Source organism: Drosophila melanogaster, chromosome 2R, assembly GCF_000001215.4.
Source record: "Drosophila melanogaster chromosome 2R".
Lineage (NCBI taxonomy): Eukaryota > Metazoa > Arthropoda > Insecta > Diptera > Drosophilidae > Drosophila > Drosophila melanogaster.
The window spans coordinates 9,194,960-9,215,145 of NT_033778.4; the positions used below are offsets into that span (position 1 = coordinate 9,194,960).

The 20,186-nt window shown below is 46.4% G+C and overlaps 3 protein-coding genes and 2 long non-coding RNA genes across 6 annotated transcripts, besides 2 other annotated features; 4 read left to right on the forward strand and 1 right to left on the reverse strand.

Annotated features, from left to right (window-relative positions):
- Nucleotides 1-245: 245 nt before the first annotated feature.
- unpg (unplugged) lies at nt 246-4,911 on the forward strand. The gene is made up of 3 exons (NM_057798.3): nt 246-1,209; nt 4,124-4,374; nt 4,437-4,911. Exons 1-3 carry the CDS (start codon nt 375-377, stop codon nt 4,806-4,808), a joined length of 1,458 nt encoding a protein of 485 aa, NP_477146.1. The 5' UTR covers nt 246-374; the 3' UTR covers nt 4,809-4,911.
- Nucleotides 3,253-3,548: a mobile genetic element.
- Nucleotides 4,912-9,450: 4,539 nt separating the features above from the next.
- On the reverse strand, nt 9,451-12,165 carry Gnptab (N-acetylglucosamine-1-phosphate transferase subunits alpha and beta). Its single transcript, NM_136625.3, has 3 exons — nt 11,975-12,165; nt 10,493-11,913; nt 9,451-10,435 (listed from the first exon to the last, which is right to left on the reverse strand). Exons 1-3 carry the CDS (start codon nt 12,063-12,065, stop codon nt 9,947-9,949), a joined length of 2,001 nt encoding a protein of 666 aa, NP_610469.3. The 5' UTR covers nt 12,066-12,165; the 3' UTR covers nt 9,451-9,946.
- Nucleotides 12,166-12,601: 436 nt separating this feature from the next.
- On the forward strand, nt 12,602-14,815 carry VhaAC45 (Vacuolar H[+] ATPase AC45 accessory subunit). Of its 2 annotated transcripts, NM_136626.5 has the most exons (5): nt 12,602-12,700; nt 12,789-12,891; nt 12,955-13,057; nt 13,124-13,385; nt 13,458-14,815. In NM_136626.5, the coding sequence occupies exons 2-5, from the start codon at nt 12,806-12,808 to the stop codon at nt 14,144-14,146; spliced, it is 1,140 nt and encodes a 379-aa protein (NP_610470.1). In that variant the 5' UTR covers nt 12,602-12,700; nt 12,789-12,805; the 3' UTR covers nt 14,147-14,815. The 2 variants fall into 2 exon arrangements, with proteins under 2 accessions (NP_610470.1, NP_724770.1); NM_165665.2 differs by having other exon boundaries at nt 12,602-12,891; nt 13,458-14,696.
- A 2,974-nt stretch (nt 14,816-17,789) lies between these two features.
- Nucleotides 17,790-18,217: a mobile genetic element.
- lncRNA:CR45309 (long non-coding RNA:CR45309) lies at nt 18,166-18,785 on the forward strand. Its single transcript, NR_124481.1, has one exon. It is a non-coding gene; the product is annotated as a long non-coding RNA:CR45309 (long non-coding RNA).
- Nucleotides 18,786-19,135: 350 nt separating this feature from the next.
- On the forward strand, nt 19,136-20,186 carry lncRNA:CR44451 (long non-coding RNA:CR44451). The gene has a single exon (NR_124482.1). It is a non-coding gene; the product is annotated as a long non-coding RNA:CR44451 (long non-coding RNA).

A 20,186-nucleotide genomic window follows, 5' to 3' on the forward strand; every position in this document is an offset into this window, starting at 1 on the left:
CGCGGGCGGTGGTGGAGGTGGTAGTGGTGCTGCTCCATTGCCGGAAACTGGTTCGCTGTCCGCACCACCCGGCAATTAGCAGCTGGCCAATGGGAGCGCGCGCCAGACAGAGACACCAGCTGTTTGTCATGCGCCATATTGAAATGGAGGAGGAGCCAGACCATCCGTGGTGGTGGTTGCTCGGCGCCTCTGGGCTTCTGGGCTTCGACTTGGGTGCCGTACGCGTACGTGATGTCTGCTGCACTTGGACAGTCGCTCGCAGATCTCTGAACGGTTCACTGCGTCGTGTCTGCTCGGGAACAGAAACGCGTTGAGAAATTAGAAGAAAGAAGTTAGTTTCGATCGCCCTGAAAGTGTGCTTTTGAGTGGGCAATATGGAACGACCGGCCTTGCTGCAAAACGGAGAGATCGGCACCATGGAATCGCCCACTACCAGGCTGGCCAGCAAGCCCTTTCCCAAGCCCTTCTCGATCGAGAGTCTGATCGCCAACCAAACGCCTGCCACTGCCACACCACCATCGCCGCCCGAGGAGCGGGACCAGGAGCAGGAGGCAGAGCAGGAGCAGGAGCTGAGTGCCCGCGCCATGGTAGCCAGTTCGGCCCTGGGACTCACCCAGTTTCCGCTTTATAATCCCTGGCTGCACGGCTACTTCGCTCAGAATCACGAGAGATTAACGCATTTAATTGCCGGCGGCTGCTACCTGCCCTCCAGTCCAGCTGGTCATCCTGCTGCACAGCAACCACAGGCACAGGCACAGCCACAACCACCACCACCACATCCACCAACACATGCCTTGGAGAAACAGCTTCCACCCACCTTGCCGCATCCGCTGGATACGCGTTTCCTGCCCTTCAATCCCGCCGCCGCCGGAGTTGCGCCCACGGATCTCAGCTACCGGCGATTGGCCGAGCTTATGAACCAGGACTACGTGCACAGTCTGAGTGTCCACGCTCGACTGCAGCACATGGCCGCCGCCGGCAGGATGCACGAGGATCAAGCGAATCCCGGCATGGCGCAGCTCCAGGAGCCGACGCCCCCACAGGCCCACTCCTCGCCAGCCAAGTCCGGCAGCCACAGTCCCATGGAACCGGCCCTGGATGTGGGCATGGACGAGGACTTCGAGTGCAGCGGCGACTCCTGCAGTGACATTAGCCTGACCATGTCGCCCAGGAACTACAACGGCGAGATGGACAAGAGCCGCAATGGAGGTGGGTACCATGCAATCAATCTTTCAGGGATGTGGTTATACTAATGAGATGTTTGGGGAATTCGATATAGTTCTTGGTTGATCTTTATCTTAGAACTTGTCGGCAATTGTTTTAAGATTTACGGATACATTTTGCAGCCATTTTAGCCATGGTTACAACTATTAAGTCCTTTATACTATAAAGTTTATAGTTTGCAGAAGACACAATAGTAATAGTTAGCATTTTTGCATAAATATAAAGCTATTGTTTAATGCATATCGTTAAATTTTGCTCAACTTATTAAGATATCACTAAATAGCTCATCACTTTGAAAAGAGTGTATGTTTTTCAAATACTTGCTAAACTTTTATTCGTTTGCTTTGGTGATTAGTAATTACACCGACTAAAATTTGTTGGGCATCGAATTTCTTACGTTAGTTTTAATTATCACTTTACGTTAGTTTTAATTATCAATTAATAATTACCAATTAAGGGTTAAGGAAATAAATTGCGGTACAAATTGGCCAATTGGTTAGACGTTCGACAATCCTTAGGATTTATCTAAATAATATGATATTAAAATATTTATATACACTTTTTATGATGGCTAACATTCGTTGTTGCGTTTAAAAAGTATGTTTTAATATTATTTAGAGCGATATGCAAATGTAGTCCTGTTGTGTTCCTCATTCTTCTTAAATGCGTTCAGCGAAATGAGAAACTCTTTAAAATCAAAAGCAAATACAAATATTTCTTGAGCTTAGTACTCATAATTTACCCCTTCGAATCGTGTCCAGTTTTGCGGTGGCTCATTTTGTCGAGCGGCGTTGTCACGGTAATTTAAATTGAGCCTGCCACGTCATAATCAAATTAGCATAGAGTGCATTAAGACCCAGTGTTCGGTGTCAATCACGGAGTGAAAAGTTTTCACAACTCCGACTTCGGGATCCAGAAACGCCACTCGTCGTCCCGTCGACCACAAAGCCACAAAGCGGAGTGACTGGAAACGGAATGCTGACGTTTTGACAATCGTAGCGATTTGGCGATTTGGACACTCGAATGGAATGGCACTGCGTTCTCCCATCAACGTAATCATCCGGATCCCCCGCTGCCTGTCTGGAAACTGGAAACTGAGCCATCCGTGCCGCAATCAATTTGCCAGCGAAGCAGCAAAGAGCGCAACAAATTTGCGACTAATATATTCATAACTGAGCGCAAGTGGGCGCAAATGGTGTGCTTTGTGGGTGGGGGTGGCTGACATGGGGGTGGCTATGTGGGTGACTGGCGACAGGGTGGCAGGCGTCCAAATGGGCAGATAAATCAGTGACAGCGGGCACTTTTGAAGCGTGTAAGTGTTAAAAACCGCTTAACCATGTACTCAAAATTAAGAGAAGTGGAAGCTGGAGTGGGAGCTGTAGCGGAATTGGGAGGACTCATCGGGCACTTGGCACTTGACACTTGGCTGGCACGCTCAACTTGAGTCCACCCAAAACAAGCAGATTATGTTTCGAGCATTCCATGCCTTCTGCATGAAGGGCAGCCTTCAGACACATGTATCCAGTTATAAATAAATATGTTTGCCACAATTTGTGGCACGGGCCATTTGCACCAGAAGTCCGAACTCGTTAGGGCCCCATTAATGGGGCTGCTCCAAGCGACTTGTCTTGAGTCCGGACAGAATCAGCCAGGATGTGGGCTGGACCGAGGCGGCATTGCTCGGCACAATGTGTTAGAGTGACTCTGAACGATGGGATTGCACTCAACCGAAGATGTATCTCAGTATCTCAGGAAAGATACAATACAAAAGGGAATGGAATTTGGAAAAATAACAATATAATCCAAAGAAAAAGTGAAGTCAGTGTTTGGTCTTAACTTAAACTCTTGATACACTTTAAGTTTAGTTAAGTCCATTTCAAAGTTCGATTTTCTTAAATGGATCCGTTCAAAATGTAGTTAAATGTATATCTCTTGTTATTTATTCGGAATAAAATTCATATTTTAATGGCTTGCACATTGAGGAATGTGAACCGCTTTTGGGATAAATTTCAAGGCCAAAACCCATCAAATTTGAAATGAATAGCCATTTTTCAGGTGTCTACTATGTACTATACATACTACTATACATATTACTAATATGTTGTTCAATTTGTGCGTATAAACCTAACAATTTGCGTTTTTACAAAGTTATGTCCTCTTTGAACTTTCAAAACGAAATTTCAACTTTAAATAGAGTTTAAACAAATTGTTGAAATTTGTTAAGTAATTGTGTGAGTCTATGTTGTAAAGTGATTAATTCCCTATTTGGAGCATATAGGGTTAATTTGCGACTTTTCGCGAAAATTAAATTTTTAGCGCGCAATTCGTTGTTTGTGAAAACGTTTGGGGTGAACATAGTGAAAGTGGTTGCGTCTAACTTATCTTTTTCCTGCTCAAAATACTATTACTGCTGATAGGTAATATATGCTGTTTATTTAAACAATAGGGTTGATTGCAGATAAATAAACAAGCATAAAGTATAGGTTGAAACATATAATCTTAAGAGATTGGATGATTTTGATTTGATCCCTTTGATTTTTGTTGTTCAAGGTTATAGTACTTGGGCTTAGTACTTAGTACTACTTACTACTTAGTACTACTACTTGAATATTTAAACATTTTTAACAAATATTGTAAACCATTAACAAATTATATTGAGATCACGGTAATTTCATAAGACAAAGGTGAAGTGGGGTAGGAATGCTTGTGGATTAGATGTAACGATCCTTGTAATACCGTGTGATGCCAAAAGTAGATCGCTTTCTTATACTCATGTCTTGCAGATGAGTTGTAGTTTGGGAATACCTATATATTTTATGGATAATTGCTGATTGTGATTCTTCTTGTTCATTCATTGCCTTTTTGACATAAACTCATGCCATATCTCCTACTGTTTCAGCCTATACCAATTCGGATAGCGAGGATTGCAGCGATGATGAAGGCGCTCAGTCCCGGCACGAAGGCGGTGGAATGGGCGGCAAGGACTCGCAGGGGAATGGCTCCAGCTCAAACTCCAAGTCCCGTCGCCGGCGCACAGCCTTCACTTCGGAGCAGCTGCTGGAACTCGAGCGGGAGTTCCACGCCAAGAAGTATCTCAGTCTCACGGAGCGCAGTCAAATAGCCACCAGTCTAAAGTTAAGCGAAGTTCAGGTAGGTTTAGTTGTTAAATGAAAGGAAAACACCCGAAGCTGATGATAATCCGTTTGAAATAGGTTAAAATATGGTTCCAAAATCGACGCGCCAAGTGGAAAAGGGTTAAGGCTGGACTCACCTCGCACGGACTGGGTCGCAACGGGACCACTAGTGGCACCAAGATCGTGGTGCCCATTCCCGTGCACGTGAACCGCTTCGCCGTCCGGTCGCAGCACCAGCAGCTGGAGAAGATGTGCCTCAGCGGACCGAAGCCGGATCTGCGCAAGAAGCTCTCGGCGGAGGCGATCGGAGGCTTCGAGAAGTTCAGCGGTTCCACCAACGCCTCATCGCCATCCGGAGGACCAGTGGGATTGGGCGTGGGCGTGGGCGTTGGCGTGGGAGTCGGCCTGGGGGTATCCACGCCCCTCTCCCTCGCCAGGAGCATCTATTGATGGAGTTGGGCTCCTGAAGCGTTCAAGTGTACATACCTATGGAGGCAGTTCGTCTGCAAGCCGAGTTTTCTTTATGTAAATAAACAAACGAAAAATCAAATTCAAGTCGAATTGTATTACTTTAACCATTTAGTGGATTTCTAGCAGATCTGAGTACCCATATAGACATACATATATGTGATGTATGCTTTGTGCCACTGACCACCACATGATGGCACATAAATCCTGGCGGCCCAGAAACACGCCCATCCAGGAGCCGGAAGTCGAGGCCACTCCAGGCAACCGGGGCACAAATCTCGCCTCGATGTCAATTGGAACAATTAAACTGCCAATTTGTGCGATTTAGCACGGCCCAAAGTGGCCGTTTGGAGTCGAGTCTAGTCGAGTGTCGGAAAATCGAGCGTTGCATTCACTTCGAGTTCGGGTCGTCTTATCTGTGACTAATTTTTCCAATTTAACGCACCAAATTGTCACGAAATGAGCGTCAGGATACAGGATCGCCGAGTGTCCTGCGAGCGAAAGAGAGGGTAGACGACGGGAACAGCAATCACTCCAGGTGTTTCACGTGTCACGCCTCCTTTTTGGGCTGACTGGCATCCCGGGCGCCGGGCGCAGGACTCTTCCCTCGTGACTTATTAGCATTAGCAGCTCCCTCTGCTTTGTGTGAGTTTTTAATTGCATTAGCGACTTATTGGCTGCCTCCCGACTCTCTTGTTTATTGCAACTCCCCTGTAACTCGCCCCTCTTCACCACCGAATGCCTAATTGTTCCCGGCCGAAAGGCCAACAGGAGGAAAACCACCCCAGGGAAAGGGACTCGCACTGGCAACTGGGAAGTGGAAACTGGGAACTGGCCCTGTTTGGTATCGCATCACCCTCGTGTGTCGTGTATCGCAGCTTTGTGTTGGGACACGCCTCCAAGCATGGGTTTTTATTATTGCAACACTTTGCAGGCAATTTGCTGCCGGCTGCTGGATTGTTGGTTGGCATCAAGAATCGGAAGCTGGGCCATGGAAGCTGACTCTGCGGCAAATGAGCAGTGGCAGAATCGGGGTTCGGCCACATTGGTTCAGCGGGTGATCTACAATGGATGTAGGTAGCAATAGGAACTCATACACAATCCCTACACAATCCCAGAGGAGAATCAATTAGAAGCATAATTAATTTGAGTCTGTATGGTTAATCATCGTATACTCAATGCCAATGCTTACCCCACATCATATAAAGTGCACTAGCAATTCGTTGCAGCCGAACCATCGTGTCATCCTCGGGCATAGAATCAGCTTGGATGTAGTGCCATGTATAGCACTTTTCGCCTTTCGCCGCAGTTGCTTTGTTGTAAATTATATCGCCATTAATTACGCGGAGATTTGTGTCGCACAGAGTAGTTAAGCAACCGAAAGGCGGCACGTTAAAAATCACTTTAAAATCATTAAAAAAAAAAAAAACGGCAGGAAGTTCGCGGGTTGAGACCCAAATCCGGATCCTTTGAGCAGCAAAAGGGGGTCATAGTTGAATGCCGGGCTTTAAGCGGACGCACATAAATCAAGCCAGAAATGCGCGCTGTCATAATTTGTCATAAGGCCGCGACACGCCCACTTTTGCAAGGCACACATGTGACGGAGAGGACTGCTCCTGGTCTCCTGGTATGTCCGGGTTTTTGGCTCTCCGTGCTCCACTTGGATTGCTGCAAGTTTGTTGCCATGGCCATAAACGCCGGACTTTGCAGGCCTTCAAAGGCACCGAGGACGACTCATTAAAGTGCACTTGTCAGCGGCCCAAGACGGCGGGAATGTCTCCATGAATTAGCTGCTCATGAATTGGCTGCCACTCATCGACAATCAGCGGCAATCAGCGATGTAAACGGCTTGTAAACAAAGGGGGGATTACGCTTTTGGGGGAGCACGGGCGTCCCGGGTCTGGAGGGGATTCACTGGCTGAGCCAAGCGATCTGTCAGTCCCCCCAAGACGGACGATCGGGCACCCACAGCTGGAATTCCGCCGAAGAGGGAGTCGAAAAAAGAGCCAACGAAATGCACTCACGCACCTGAATCCCTAATCAGCGGACCGCGGACTGCGATGACGATCAGTCAGGGCGGACAGGCGGCAGCTACCGGCGGCACTGCATTTGGTCATTCGGGTTTGGGAACATTCGAGCTTGGGATCGGTAGCAGGTGGGGTGTATTCGCGTTCCATCTCAGAGGATAATGTACTTTCAAATGGGATAATGTAATATCAATCAGTATCAGTAGCTTTATACAAAATTCATTGGTAGGATAGCTCATAAAAAGGATTTTAAAATCAGTTCTTCAATTAAGCCGTATCTTAGAGATTCATTATCTTGTGTCTTAGAGATTTATCAGCTGTATCTTTAATCAGATTAATCAGTTGTATCTTAGAGATTCATCGGAATAGTGCAGTCAATTCATGATTAAATTTGCACTATTTCTATTAAATGGCTTGAAGATTTGAAACTAAATTGTGGGATGAGTATAGGTAATATGGGAATATATATATATATTAAAACAATATTTTGATTCCAGGGTATACAACTGTTCGTTTCCCTCACCTGAGTCACTGCACCCAATGGATTCGTTTGCCCGTCGAATTAATTAATAACCATTTTATGATTTTATTAATTTCCCAAATCAAAACATAAAGCATGCAAGGGGCGGCTGTTCTGGCTGTCGCCCCCTCCAGGTGCTCCTCCTTCTCCTTCCTCTCTTGCCCCGCATCATGGTCAGCCCGCCTCCATGGGGCAGTGTCGCCGCTTCTGTCCGCCGCTGTCCGCTGATGTCCGTCCGTATTCCAATTCCCATGGCTTATGGGCACGTAGCGGCGGTCTGGTAATAATAATGAATGTAAATTGCCGCAATGAGCGATTTAATGTCTTAATTCTTTGTTGATACTGCATTTTCATATTTGTATGTATGTATGTATGTCGCTGCTGTCACGCCCCCCTCTTCTCATTGTCCAGTGGGGGCGGGAGTCATTTGAACAATTTGATTATGACTATTTATTAGCATACGGAGCGTTCAGCGAACAAAGTGCCGACCGCATGAATAATGCAGCAGGGAAAAATGGAATAATGCATTTCGAAAATATTATTAGAATGCATTTTCGAATTGATCAATTTTCAAAAGACTTTTCGCGGCTATCTTCTGGTCACGAAGGAAGCCGTTTGTCAAAATGTGTCCACTACTTCGTGCCAGCCAATTAAATATAAATATATTATATTCACCCATTCCCTCTCCTAGAAAGCTAAACGTTTCGAGGGAAAATATTAGAAACGGGTGTCCAACTGTCTGGGATTCGGCCAAAGCGTCGGCACTTCTGAGGATTTCTAGTGGGATTGAGTTCTTGGATGACCATGGTTGGTGTGAACGATAAAGGAAGTATCCACTGCAGAAGCGAGGTACATATTTATAAAACTCTAATATAGAGAGCCTAGTTAAAGGATCTACTAATGTTATAGATTATGCATCAAGAAATCCGTTCTCAACTTTTCAATGGCACCAACCGGATATAGACACATCCCCCATTTTAGGCCCACACACCTTGACCTTTTTGCATAATTTGGCACAACGATCCGGCATTAATCAAAGAACCCACAACCACTTCCGCTCTGTGGCAGGCCACATAAATCGGTGGATCGAGATTAGGGAACACCAAGAGCCATAATAAACCAAATTGTGGCGTGTGCACGTATTTCCAGCAGGAATCCTAGTGCCTGGGTGGCCCAACTAAAGATCATTTAGGATGAGTTACGAGGCCAGAAAACGGCCGCGACTACGTGTCCTGTGTTTAGGGACACGTTTGTCGGGACCCTAAAACTGAGAACACACGTGCAGATAATTGATAAAAGATTGGATCAGATAAGATCCGAGCTGCTGTTTTGGGTAATTGATATTCCAGTCCATCGTGAGTCGCGCAGTGAGTGGGGGAACCCCCGCTGAGGCACTTCGATATAGTGAGTCGAGCTCCGATTTTCCGGACAGTGGGGTAAAAAACGGCGGACGCAATTTATGCCACAGCATCCGGATAGGTTACACCCACTGCTTTTCATGAGTTGGCGAAATAAAATGGCAAATCAAATGGAGGCAGTGGAATAATAAAAAAAACCAAGATGTTCCTCCAAAAAAGAGCAAATCATCATCATATGTACACGACGCTGGGGAGCTATTGCCCAAGCTCGTGCCACGCCCCCCGAAAAGGGGACCAAGGAGACCCGTGTCAGTCTGTCTGGACTCGCTCCAGTTCCGCCCACCGGCTTCCGGGCCGCAAAGTGCGGAGTCTGGGTTTTTTGTGGCCATAATTCCAGAGACGAATCGGCGAACTCGGACGTGGGTAGCCACCCACGGCCGTAATTACTAACCACCCACTGTCCCCTGGCCGCAAGCGTAAAAAACCGGGCGAAAATGTGATGACGTAGTTAGAGTGCTCGAGAGCCACCAGTGAATTGTTCGGCAACGCCCACCGCTCAGCGGGCGGTCAAATTCTGCGGTAATCATCGACGCGCCGGGGAATCTGAAATCCGGAACTGGTGCTAAGTGCTGACAGCAATCTGTAGTTTGGACAGCAGCCAGCCAGTGAACATAATAAAAAAAACTAATTTAATAAATGTTCGCAGTTTCTAGAGCATTGGAAATCAATAGAAATGGTTTATTTTGTTTAGAATGAAGAACATTCACTAGCAAAATGTATAAATATCATTTAAGGCGTACTCCATTATATCAATATGTGTACATTGTGTATGTTCGAGTTACGTATTTTGTAAACAAAATTAAACTAGGTATTTAGAATATTTCAGTTCAGTACTTTTAAGGTGAGCAAATATCATTGTAAAGCCAAACTTAGAAATAGTAATATAGAAACTTAGATATTATGAAACTGAACACAAAACAGGTCGACTGCAAAAGCTGGACCACAAAATATTCTAAAAAATTTCACTACGCATCCATTCTTAATGACTATTTCTAAACGTAGCCTCTAGCATGCACCTAAAGAACTAGAAAAATAGCCTTACACATGGCCTACAACTAGATTTGACTATGATCGCTTGCAGAAATGGCCAATTTACATAAATGTTCACAACATATCACAACATTGCAGAAGGGAGAGAACTTCACGAAATCGATCCTACAAGCGCTGCACACAGCGCCTCACCAGCTTCGCCTTGTGGTGGCACATGAATCGCAGCAGACAGACCACAAGCAGCAGACTCACTCCATATCCAATCACGAGAACCGCCCGCTTTCTTCTCTTCCAGCGCTGAAAGTCCCGCCAGGACTCGAACCGATTACGATATTGCGGCGGCAGCTCGAACTTGCTGCGTCTCGGAAAGAAGGAGAGGTAAAAGTCCTCGAGCAGATGGCGCACCATCTCGTTGTCTTCGCCTCTATTGGCATCCAGATTGTCGTTGATGCAGTTAAACTTGCGCGGATTCCGACGCAATCGGTCCAGTGACTCCACCACCTCCGTGAGATTCGATGTGAGCATCATAAAATTGCTGTGCGAAGTTCTTTTTGGGCTGACATGGAAGTTATATTTGGGTCGGACTGCAAAGTTTGCCGCCAAAGCTTCGGCCAGAAGTGGACATCGGACAACCAAATCCCTGGTTATTGTAGGCTAAAAGAGCAGTCAGCAATTAATATAAATCTGTAAGATATAATCATAAGTACTAACCAAATTAGAGTCCTCGTATCGCTCGTAGACCAGCGTGGAGTGTTCGACTGTGTCCACTTTTAAATGCATGCCCAGATTTCTTGTGCAGTTTTGAACCACCTCCTCGAAGTAGCGCATGGCAGACCAGTCAAGTGGCGGCTGATAGATGCGAGTGAGAAAGGTTCGCACCTCTCGATCCGACCAGGTGGCCGAACCGTCCGTGTCGAACTCATCGAAGATTTCCTCTACACTCATTACTTTGGTTTCGCTCATTAGGAAGGAGTAGTAAGCGAATGCGTACTGCAAATCTGTTGGGGCTCGGAAGCGCTGATGGGCAGTGTCCAGAATTTGCTGGTGAAAACGTCGCTGCATGGCCTCCACAATATCCTTGTCAATTAGGAAGCCCACGTGCGCCAGGACATGGCGTGCCTTAAAGCCATAGGCTCTATTCAGCAACATATTGGTGGCAATCAGCGAGTGAGAGTAAATATCGGTGGAAGACTTAAAATCCTCCTTGCGCAGCCCGTGGCGCTGAGTTGTCTGTGGCTCGGAGCTGGAGGTCTCCAGTTCGGGGTTCAGCGACATGAGTTTGGCCTTGTTAAAACGCTCCACAATGCGACGTAGTTCCTTGAGTGTGGACACATTGCGGTGCCGCATAACATCCTTAAAATTGGCAGAGCTGCGCCTGAACAGCTTTTGGAGACCCATCTGAGGAAATCGGTGGACTCTTGATTGTGGAACAGCGGCAGGCTGCACCTCGAGCACTTCTTTGCTTGGTGGAATGACGTGGGCATCGCTCGCTGGCCCAGTTTCACTGCAGTCGCCTCCATCAAATTGGCACGCATCAATGTTGCAGTGCCGATCGCAAGCTCCATCACCTATGTACGTCCAGGGGCAATCCAAGGCGCAGCCGGGCACCATCCATGCCTGGTACACGCGAACTCCCTCCGCTTCAGTGTACAAGTCCTCCGGATACAGCGGAGCTCCCAGGAATATGTCGTCGTTGAGGTAGAGGAACCTCTTGGACAGCTTTGGTATGCGGTGCAGAAATGTCTCGATGGCCGAGCTGGAGAAGGTGGGCAGCTGGTCGGGATCGGGAGCCAGGACTTCGTGGGGCACCACCGTGACCCTTTCGTAGCTGAGATCCAGCCAACTTGGAATCTGGCCATTGGTTACTATGTACACATGCCTGATCCATGCGGCGTGTTTTTCCAGGGACCTCAGAGAGTACCGCAGCTCATTCTTGTCATCGAACCGCGAGGGATCGTACTTGTCATCGAATCGCCGGATGTCCTCAATAAAGTTGGGATCCGAGCCATTGACCCACGTGTAAACCGCATCGATGGCAGTGCAGGCGCTGCTGAAGCCGCCGGTTTGGCCCTCCTCCGATGCGGACAGATAGTTGGCAACTACCCAGATAGCCAGGCAGAGTCCTCCAGTCACTAAAATTGAAAAAAAAAGAACATTAGTTAAGTAATGGGGCTGGTGAGCAAGGTAACTCACTCGTGAGCGCCAGCAGCTTCCGGCGGGACTGGAGACGCAGTTGTTCCATGGCACGCCGCATCCTTCGCGGCCAACGGCGGCGTAATCGCATTCTCAGGTCCTCAAATGGCACATTTCACACACAATTCCCGCAGTAAAATCATAACAAACATTGTTTTCCTGCGGGACAGTGTGGCCGTGCTAGAACTGCGTAAAATTACTAACTGGAAAGACTGAAATAAAAACTCGGTTCAAATCGAGCTTATAAAAGCAATCAGTATAAAACCCGAATTTCTTTAGATATTTAATTAAACTATTAGTAAGCAGTGCGAAATAGAACATACGGGTTTTAAAGAATCAACATGTGGAATTAACGGAACCGGTTCCGTTGACAGTTTCCAGCTGGAAAGGTGTGTGACTGCGCTAATTGGACACCGAAGATATGAACCTTATTTGACAAACTATACTTTCTTATAAGTATTAATTTTGAAAAGAAACCCAGTTAATGTCAGTTCCTGGTGCAAATATCCAATTAGGCTTTACTAAATGCTCTCAGAGTCGAATAATTTTTTTCTAGTATTTTCCTAATCTCACGCTTTTGGTATTTTTAGACAGCACTGCGGTCAGCTGGTGCGCATCACATGACCGTCATAAGGTTTTTTTTCTCACTGGAATAGGCGACGTCGAGCAAGGCAAAGCGAAAATTTTCACCACCATTTTTCGTTTGTAGTTTCAGTTCACTTTTCGGTTGGTTTTTAGTGCCTCTTGCGTTCTCCTTGGTTCCTTACTTATGCATTTTTCGTTCTCCTTTGTTTCCATTAAACCCCCACCGAAGTAAGCGAATCCAGCGCGATGTTGTGGAAATCGCTGATTGCGTTGTGCGTCATTGGGGCTGCCGTGGCGGAGCAAACGCCCGTCTTTTTGTGGGGAGCCAACAGGTGGGTGAGCGCCTGCACCAGTTGAATGTGAGTGTAACGAGTGCCTTCCTCCTTTTTTCACAGTGTGGCGAAACCCTCCCTGAAGACGGTGTCCCAAGTGGAGTTTGCCGAGCAGTTGGCTGCATTGCTGGAAGATCACATGGTCGTGGCCTTCGAGGAAAATGGCGTAAGTGCTTGAGAACCCACTTAGATAGCTAGGGCTTGTGACACATGTGTTTGTTCCCCAACTCAGCTGAGCAGCAAGGACTTCCTGTGCTCCAACTCCCAGGCGCAGTCCTGCTACGCCCAGCTGCAGGGAGTGAGCCCCAAGACCTACTACACCAGCGTGGAGAACCCCTCGGAGGCACTGCGCTCAGTGGCCGCCAAGCGCGAGCACAACTCCATCGATGCCAGTGGAAAGCTGACCACGCCGGCCAAGTGTGCCGTAGGTACGGCCCTGTTTGTGACCTTCGAGGACGCCGCCGAGAGCCGGGAGGCCAGTCTGGAGTCACATGGTGGGTCAACAATAACGTACTACAAAGGCGTCAATAAGACACACTAATTTAACAATGATTTAACACATTTAGACGCCGCCATAGCTGCTATCAGCAAGCAGTTCGAGTGCAAGGTGGCTTATCTGTACCTGGCCGCCCCCTCCACGGCTCCTGTGGTGCAGCGTCGTACCCGCCGTGACACCGCCGCCACAACCGGTGGCATCATGTGGAAGTCGACCAATCAGTTTCAGATCTTCTACACTGCCCTGCTCTACAACGGCAACCCCATCACCGTCACCGACCTCAAGCTCACCAACTCTAGCTCTACCAAGCTATCCGTTGTTATGGACACATCTGTCGCCGACAAGCCAATCACCTTTGACGTTGTTTATAATGGCGGATACTTTAGTCTGAGCAATTTGGTCTACGACAACAACAACTTCCGCTCCAGCGGCGTGAATGCCCCAACCACGTTCTCTTACTCGTGCGGCAACCTCACCCTCGAGTCCGCGGCCGTCAACAACATGTACAACACCCTGAGCTTCAAGTCCCTGCAGCTGCAGGCTCCCTTCGATGGTACGTACAAGGAGGACTTTCCCTTCGGCGACTCCTGGGACTGTGTGGGCTTCGTGACGCCCGGTATCCTGATGGGACTGTTTGTGGTCGCCCTACTGCTGGTCATCATGTTCGTCGGCGTCTGCTGGATGATGGACATCAACACGATGGACCGCTTCGACGATCCCAAGGGCAAGACTATCACCATCAATGCCGCCGCCGAGTAAACCGCCTACATCATCGGTTCACACCTTATTTGATTGTTCAATGCGCACTCAATATTCATTCCTTTATTCCTTCAGTCTATCCACATGTATATGTTAACGAATCAATACTTAATACCGTACACGCATTACACATAACACATAACCGGGAAATTAGTCCTCACAATTTGTATCGTATCCGTAATTTTCGCCGCCAAGGATCAGTTTACGTTCAGCATCACAGCGTTGCTGATTCTTGTCGCCGACAAATTGCCTGAGGTTTTGCTTGCACCGACGCAGCATCCAGTATTTCATTTAGAATAGCCCCTAAATGTCGTTTATCGAAGGAACTTTAAAAGACGCACATGTGTGTGTGTGTTTAAGAGCGCGCGCGTGTGTGTGTGTGCACATGGGCAGTAAATCTAATCCGAAGTATATCTAAGTGTTTTATAGTTTCTTGTTTGGCGCAAATATGCGAGACTAATTTATGCCTCTGTATGATAGTTTGTCATTTGTGCAACCCTCCTGTTGTTCGCAGGCCCAACGAAAATAAAGTTTTTTTCAATTGTGTTACAAATGAAAAGTTTTTACTTTCGAGAAGTCGATGGTTCTATGCCCTTACCTGCAAATAAATATTTTAAATGTTCGTAATAATGGAAACGTAACTATAACGATAATAAAAAATATTTGGAACATACTGCTTGATCAATCTTTTGAAGATTTCGATGTAATAATTCACAAGTTTTTCAGCTTAAGATAAAGTATGTGCATATAGCCTTATTATTGTCTCTCCGACTCCGATTTTGATTAGGAATTACAATATAGTCACATAGGCAAAAGACCCATTTATTGGCTGGCATTCAAATAGTTGTTAACAACTTTTTGTGTAGCTTGTTTTGGAAACAATTTCAATTGAATTCTCTGGTCTTGCAGGGCGGAAAAAGTCATGGAAACAAATCAAAAGTTTAATGGAAATTTATTGAGTTGCATCGACAGGAGTTTCGAGAGATACTCCGCTTTCAGATCCAAACTTGAAGTTGAAACTTTGCAGCTGCAGCGGAGGAAACCCATTTTCCCGGCTTTCATTAAGTTGCTTGGCCGGAGTGGCAAAAAGCATTGTTTATGACATTTTAATCTCTTGTTTATCCGCTTGACTTTTCCACTTGCCTGCGGAGTGCAAAGTGGAAGGCTGCATCCGCCTCCGTCGTCTGGTCAAGGCGTGCGTAAAATAAACTCTCCGGCAGACAGCGTAAAAAAGTATGCTACGGCTGCGAGGCACCAAAGAACATGGCCAAGTTGGGTGGAGCTGGGTATACGGGTGTATGGGATTTGGGGCGCTCAAGTGGGTGGGTGGCTGTGCTCTCTGAGCCAAGAGGACACAGTTGACTGCACTGCGAGTGGCTGGCAGGCGCTTAACGTTTTTGTTGCATTAGAAACAGGTCAGTGCGTCATGCACACAAATGAGCATATGACCCAACTGGAGCTCAGTGCCGCCATCGAGGAGTGCAGCGGGTCCGAAAACTTGCGCCAAGTGGGGTCCTGGGAGCTGCGATCTGCGAGCTGGCATCGGTGGATGCCATACCCTCGTTGCAGGGTGCCCGCCGCTCTACGGGGTCCGAGGAAACAGTAATTATGCATAAGTCAACACGCGGCATTCGTAATGAACTCCACTCAAAGCGGAACGAGCACTTTGCGGACTCGCAGCCATGGCGCAAAAGTTCGCAAAGTTTTTGGCAGCCGAAAATGTCGCCAACTTGCCAGCTGCCGAAAGTTTCTGGCCAGGCCCAAAGCGAGTTCTCTATGCGCCCGGCTGTAATATGGCATGTGGAAATTTGGACGGATGTGGTCACACGGATAGCATCCTTGGCGTGCGTAAAGTTCCCGTAGAGTTTTCCATATCCTCCTGCAATGTGCTAATAAATTGAGGTTAGCAGTATATGCGAATACTTCAAATATTTCGCAAAGCAAGCAAAAGAATTATTTCCAGCATTTAGGAATTCAGGACAATCGAGGGTGTATCCCATGGATCTTGTTATGCTAAAACTTACATTAAATGATAATCCATTCGTAAGCTTAAGCGGACTGACATAGTATGGTACATCAGGAACTATATCACAGAAACTATATAAAGGTTTAAATATACTTCTTTTAACAATTTAGTTCAATTAATTAATACCAATAAGTATAAAAAGCACTCATTTCTATTTAACTCACCAAATGCACCGCAGATATTTCATAACCACATTTTTGTATATTCAGAATGTTAAAATGGTTAATATTGCAGAAGAACTTCGTCTAAGCAAATCATATATTTTATAACTAAATGTTTGAGCTCAACTGTAAAAACTTGCATGCAAGTGGGGTTCCTAACCCGGCCGACCGTAGGACCTTCCTGCTGCGAGAACCCCCGGGGGCCAAAGTGTCGCTCATTCCTTGCCAGCAGCCGCAGGCCGTAATAAACCCAGCGGTCTACAAATTGCAGCATTAGGCGGCACAAACAGAAATGGCAATTGCAATGGGAATGGGAATGAGTGTGGGAAGTGGCCATCTTGGCGGGAATGGGGCGAGTCCAAGTGCTCGAACACATGTCCTGCTCCAGTGGCACAAGAAGGGAGACCGGAAAGTGCACCCAATGCAGTTTGAAAAGTTGCTGCCCGTTTGCTGTCATTAAGCTGAGCCACAGTGCGAATCATTAGGCACCGGAGCAGAAGGATGAAGAACTGGGAACTGGGAGCTGGAGAACGAAGGAGGTTCGGATCTGGGGCGCTTAAGCCAAAGCCAAAAACAATGAAATCGCTGCCGGGCGAGCGGCTTGAGACAAAGTTAATGACGGTATTTGTGCAGTGCGGGAGTTCCCGCCACCCATCTACCCCCGACTTCTGGTACTTATCTCCACTAAGTGGATGTGGAACTGCTTTGTAGGGTGCGGGCATAGTTAACTAATAAGTACGTTCCCAGTAAAGCGCGCTAATGAACTCATTTGTGACGCTATTTTGAATGGATTGAATGGAATTTATTATGAACTACAAGAGAGACTAAGTAACTATTTGTGCAAATAACTTCGTATCTCACTGGCATTGACCACACCACACCAATATTTGACTTTCTACTGTAAACCGACAGTAATTTGATTGATTTTCGACTAAGTTTTAGCTTCAGCCCTCCGCAAATTTTCCACAGCCTCAGCCCACTGACCAACACCCATTAACCTTTAAACCGACAAATCACTCTCAAATTCCGAACCAGTTGACCTCAAATTAAGCCCAATCCAGTTGGACGAAGGATTCTGCAACTTGGCAGCACAGATAGAGAGTTTCGATTTCCGGCCCAAGGAGCTGGCACTCGGATGGCTCATCCATGGTGGTCAGTGGGTGGGCGGACAGACATTAATTAGTTGTCATTTTTAACAATTGAGCGTGACGAGGGAAAGGAAACGTTGCCAAACACCGAACTTCTGTGTTTCTGCCTCTCTCTGTGGGCTTTTGCAAATTAACTGGGAACAATCCTGCTCCGGGGAAAGGGAACACATGCGGAGAAGATAAGGGCTGAGTTCCACTTCCGTTTCGAGTTAAACCAGAAGCCGTGACAATTGACAAATGATGTTGGCGCCGTGTGACGTGTGACAGATAAGTGCCGAAAAAGGTTTACAACTTTTGCCGACAGCCATTGTTCACACATGAACACGAATATATTTAAAGACTTACAATTTTGGGCTCCGTTCATATCTTATGTAAATGAATCGAGAGCGATAAATTATATTTAGGATTTTGTTATCTAAGGCGACATGGGTGCATTGCTCAAAAACATGTAATTTAAGTGCACACTACATGAGTCAGTCACTTGAGATCGTTCCCCGCCTCCTAAAATAGTCCCTTAGTGGGAGACCACAGATAAGGTCCTCGCCGCTCAAGATAGGCAGATGTGCCCGAGCGTGGGACCTCGATAAGGCGGGGACTATTTACTTAGGCCTCTGCGTAGGCCATTTACTTTAAGATGCGATTCTCATGTCACCTATTTAAACCGAAGATATTTCCAAATAAAATCAGTTTCTTACAAAAACTCAACGAGTAAAGTCTTCTTATTTGGGATTTTACAGCCATTTATTATTGATGTCCGCATGCTGAAGTCCCAGCAAATTAAAGCCGCCGCCTCCAGTTGCCCAGTTACCAATTTACCCAGCTACCCAGCTACCCAGCTACCCAGCTACCCAGCTACCCATCTACCCAGTTGCCCAGCTATCCAGTTATCCAGCGGTCCGGCAATTAGGCAACAGCTTAGCCATAATGACATGCAAGGGGATTAGAGCGCATGGAGTCGCACAAGACTGCATCACTGGCCAAGTTGGAGCACAAAGCTCCGGCTTAGGGTGTAATCCAGAGCGTGTAATTCCTCCGCTGACCTGCTTCCACTGCCCACCTGGCCAGAAATTAATTAGCTCACCAGGGGTCGGGTAATAAGCGAGGGAGCACTTCATAAACCTCGGCGACACTGCCAGGTGAATTACTGATTTGCGACTTTAACTTTATGTATAGGGGACCTGGGACCTATGTACAATCCAGAGAAATTTCAAAGAAAATAACTTGAATTTTTAGCGAGTACAAACTGTATATACAGAGTACGAAATGCTAGAAGCCGTAATAAACTCGAAAATGCAGAACATTTGAAAATTTTAAAATGAGTTTTCCATTGTGGAACATATTTATTGTATTAAATGAGAAAAATGGCAAAATATTTATTACATTAAATGTGGGCAATGGACTGTTTCATTTGATTTAGGACCCATTATATGTAGAATCCCCTCACCTAGCCGTCGTGTCAGATTAAGAACAACCTTATGATGTGGTGACATGGACCCGAATTAATGCAAATTAGGGGACTACATGGGGCATATGTAAATGTTTTCGGAGGCAAAGCCGATTAGCTTTCCCACTGTGTAAGACAAACCCAAACACGGTGAGTGGATGACGAGGACGTACTCATCACGAAGTGTAAATAAATCGAGCTGGCAGTTGAATGGAGATATATCCGTATATGTACATATTGTGCACATGTGTATCTAGCCACACCATCCAGAGGCAAGCAGATCAAGTGCATTTTTATGTAAATCCATTGTGTGGCAATGTGAAAATGCGTAGAAAAGGCGACACGAGGGAGATTTGCATAGAGCGCTTTCGATTTCCACTCCCATTTCCATTTCCATCGAAGGAAATCGGACTAGAAAGGCGTTCTATTTACATCTCGTCTCGGAAACGGGGATCCCCCACTTTGCTCCCCTCGACTTTATTGATTGAGTGAGTGAGCAGTGGGCACATGTGTGTGCAAATCATATTCAATATTTTGTTTGTTCTCCGCAAACACGCCAGTCGACTGAGCCCATACTTTATACATATATATGTAGGCTAAAGTCTATATAGACTTGGTTACCGATTGCTCCGGCAATTGTTATTGTACTTTTGATTGCATTTGGCCCACTGACTCGCTTTTCACCCGCAGCCCACGGACATGGTTGGCCCAAAATTGAACTCTGCCCAACTTCCACACAACTTAATCATGGGCCATGGAGCGCACTCACCGGGATGCAGGGATCCAGGGAGTCAAGGAGGCGAGGATCCAGAGCAGCAAGGATCCAGCACCATCTGTCTGGCAGGCAGGCAAGCCGCATTTGTTGAGCTCGTACCTTTTCCGTGTTGCCACAATGTTGCCGCAAAAGTTTTCACATTAAAACCGTTTCATGCTGGCAAATTGTGAAATGAGTTAGCTGAACTGCATCCCCCGAAAGGCAAAACGCTCTTGCCCGAAAAGTAAAAGTTCAAAATGGTCAGAGTGCCGGAAATTTACTTTGTTTGTCCGGGTAATATCTTTGCAGTCCCTAAATAAATAATTTTATTTCACAATTTATGGGTAATCAATTACCAGGTTGTTGTTTGCAGCTGAGAACATGTAATCTTTCTAAAATATAATAATGCTAAAGTCGACATACTAATATAAATACCTTGCTGAACCAAAACAAATCATGCTACTAGAGTGAACACAAAACAATAGCAAACAGTATGTTTTAAAAGAA

Excerpts from the sequence above, each read along its gene's own strand:
- unpg (NM_057798.3), top strand. The coding sequence starts at position 375 with ATGGAACGACCGGCCTTGCTGCAAAACGGAGAGATCGGCACCATGGAA. Across the intron at positions 1,210-4,123 it reads GGACAAGAGCCGCAATGGAG|CCTATACCAATTCGGATAGC; the intron begins GTGGGTACCATG and ends CTACTGTTTCAG. Across the intron at positions 4,375-4,436 it reads TAAAGTTAAGCGAAGTTCAG|GTTAAAATATGGTTCCAAAA; the intron begins GTAGGTTTAGTT and ends CGTTTGAAATAG.
- Gnptab (NM_136625.3), bottom strand. The coding sequence starts at position 12,065 with ATGCGATTACGCCGCCGTTGGCCGCGAAGGATGCGGCGTGCCATGGAA. Across the intron at positions 11,914-11,974 it reads GAAGCTGCTGGCGCTCACGA|TGACTGGAGGACTCTGCCTG; the intron begins GTGAGTTACCTT and ends TTTCAATTTTAG. Across the intron at positions 10,436-10,492 it reads GATACGAGGACTCTAATTTG|CCTACAATAACCAGGGATTT; the intron begins GTTAGTACTTAT and ends CTGCTCTTTTAG.
- VhaAC45 (NM_136626.5), top strand. The coding sequence starts at position 12,806 with ATGTTGTGGAAATCGCTGATTGCGTTGTGCGTCATTGGGGCTGCCGTG. Across the intron at positions 12,892-12,954 it reads TTTTTGTGGGGAGCCAACAG|TGTGGCGAAACCCTCCCTGA; the intron begins GTGGGTGAGCGC and ends CTTTTTTCACAG. Across the intron at positions 13,386-13,457 it reads GGCCAGTCTGGAGTCACATG|ACGCCGCCATAGCTGCTATC; the intron begins GTGGGTCAACAA and ends TAACACATTTAG.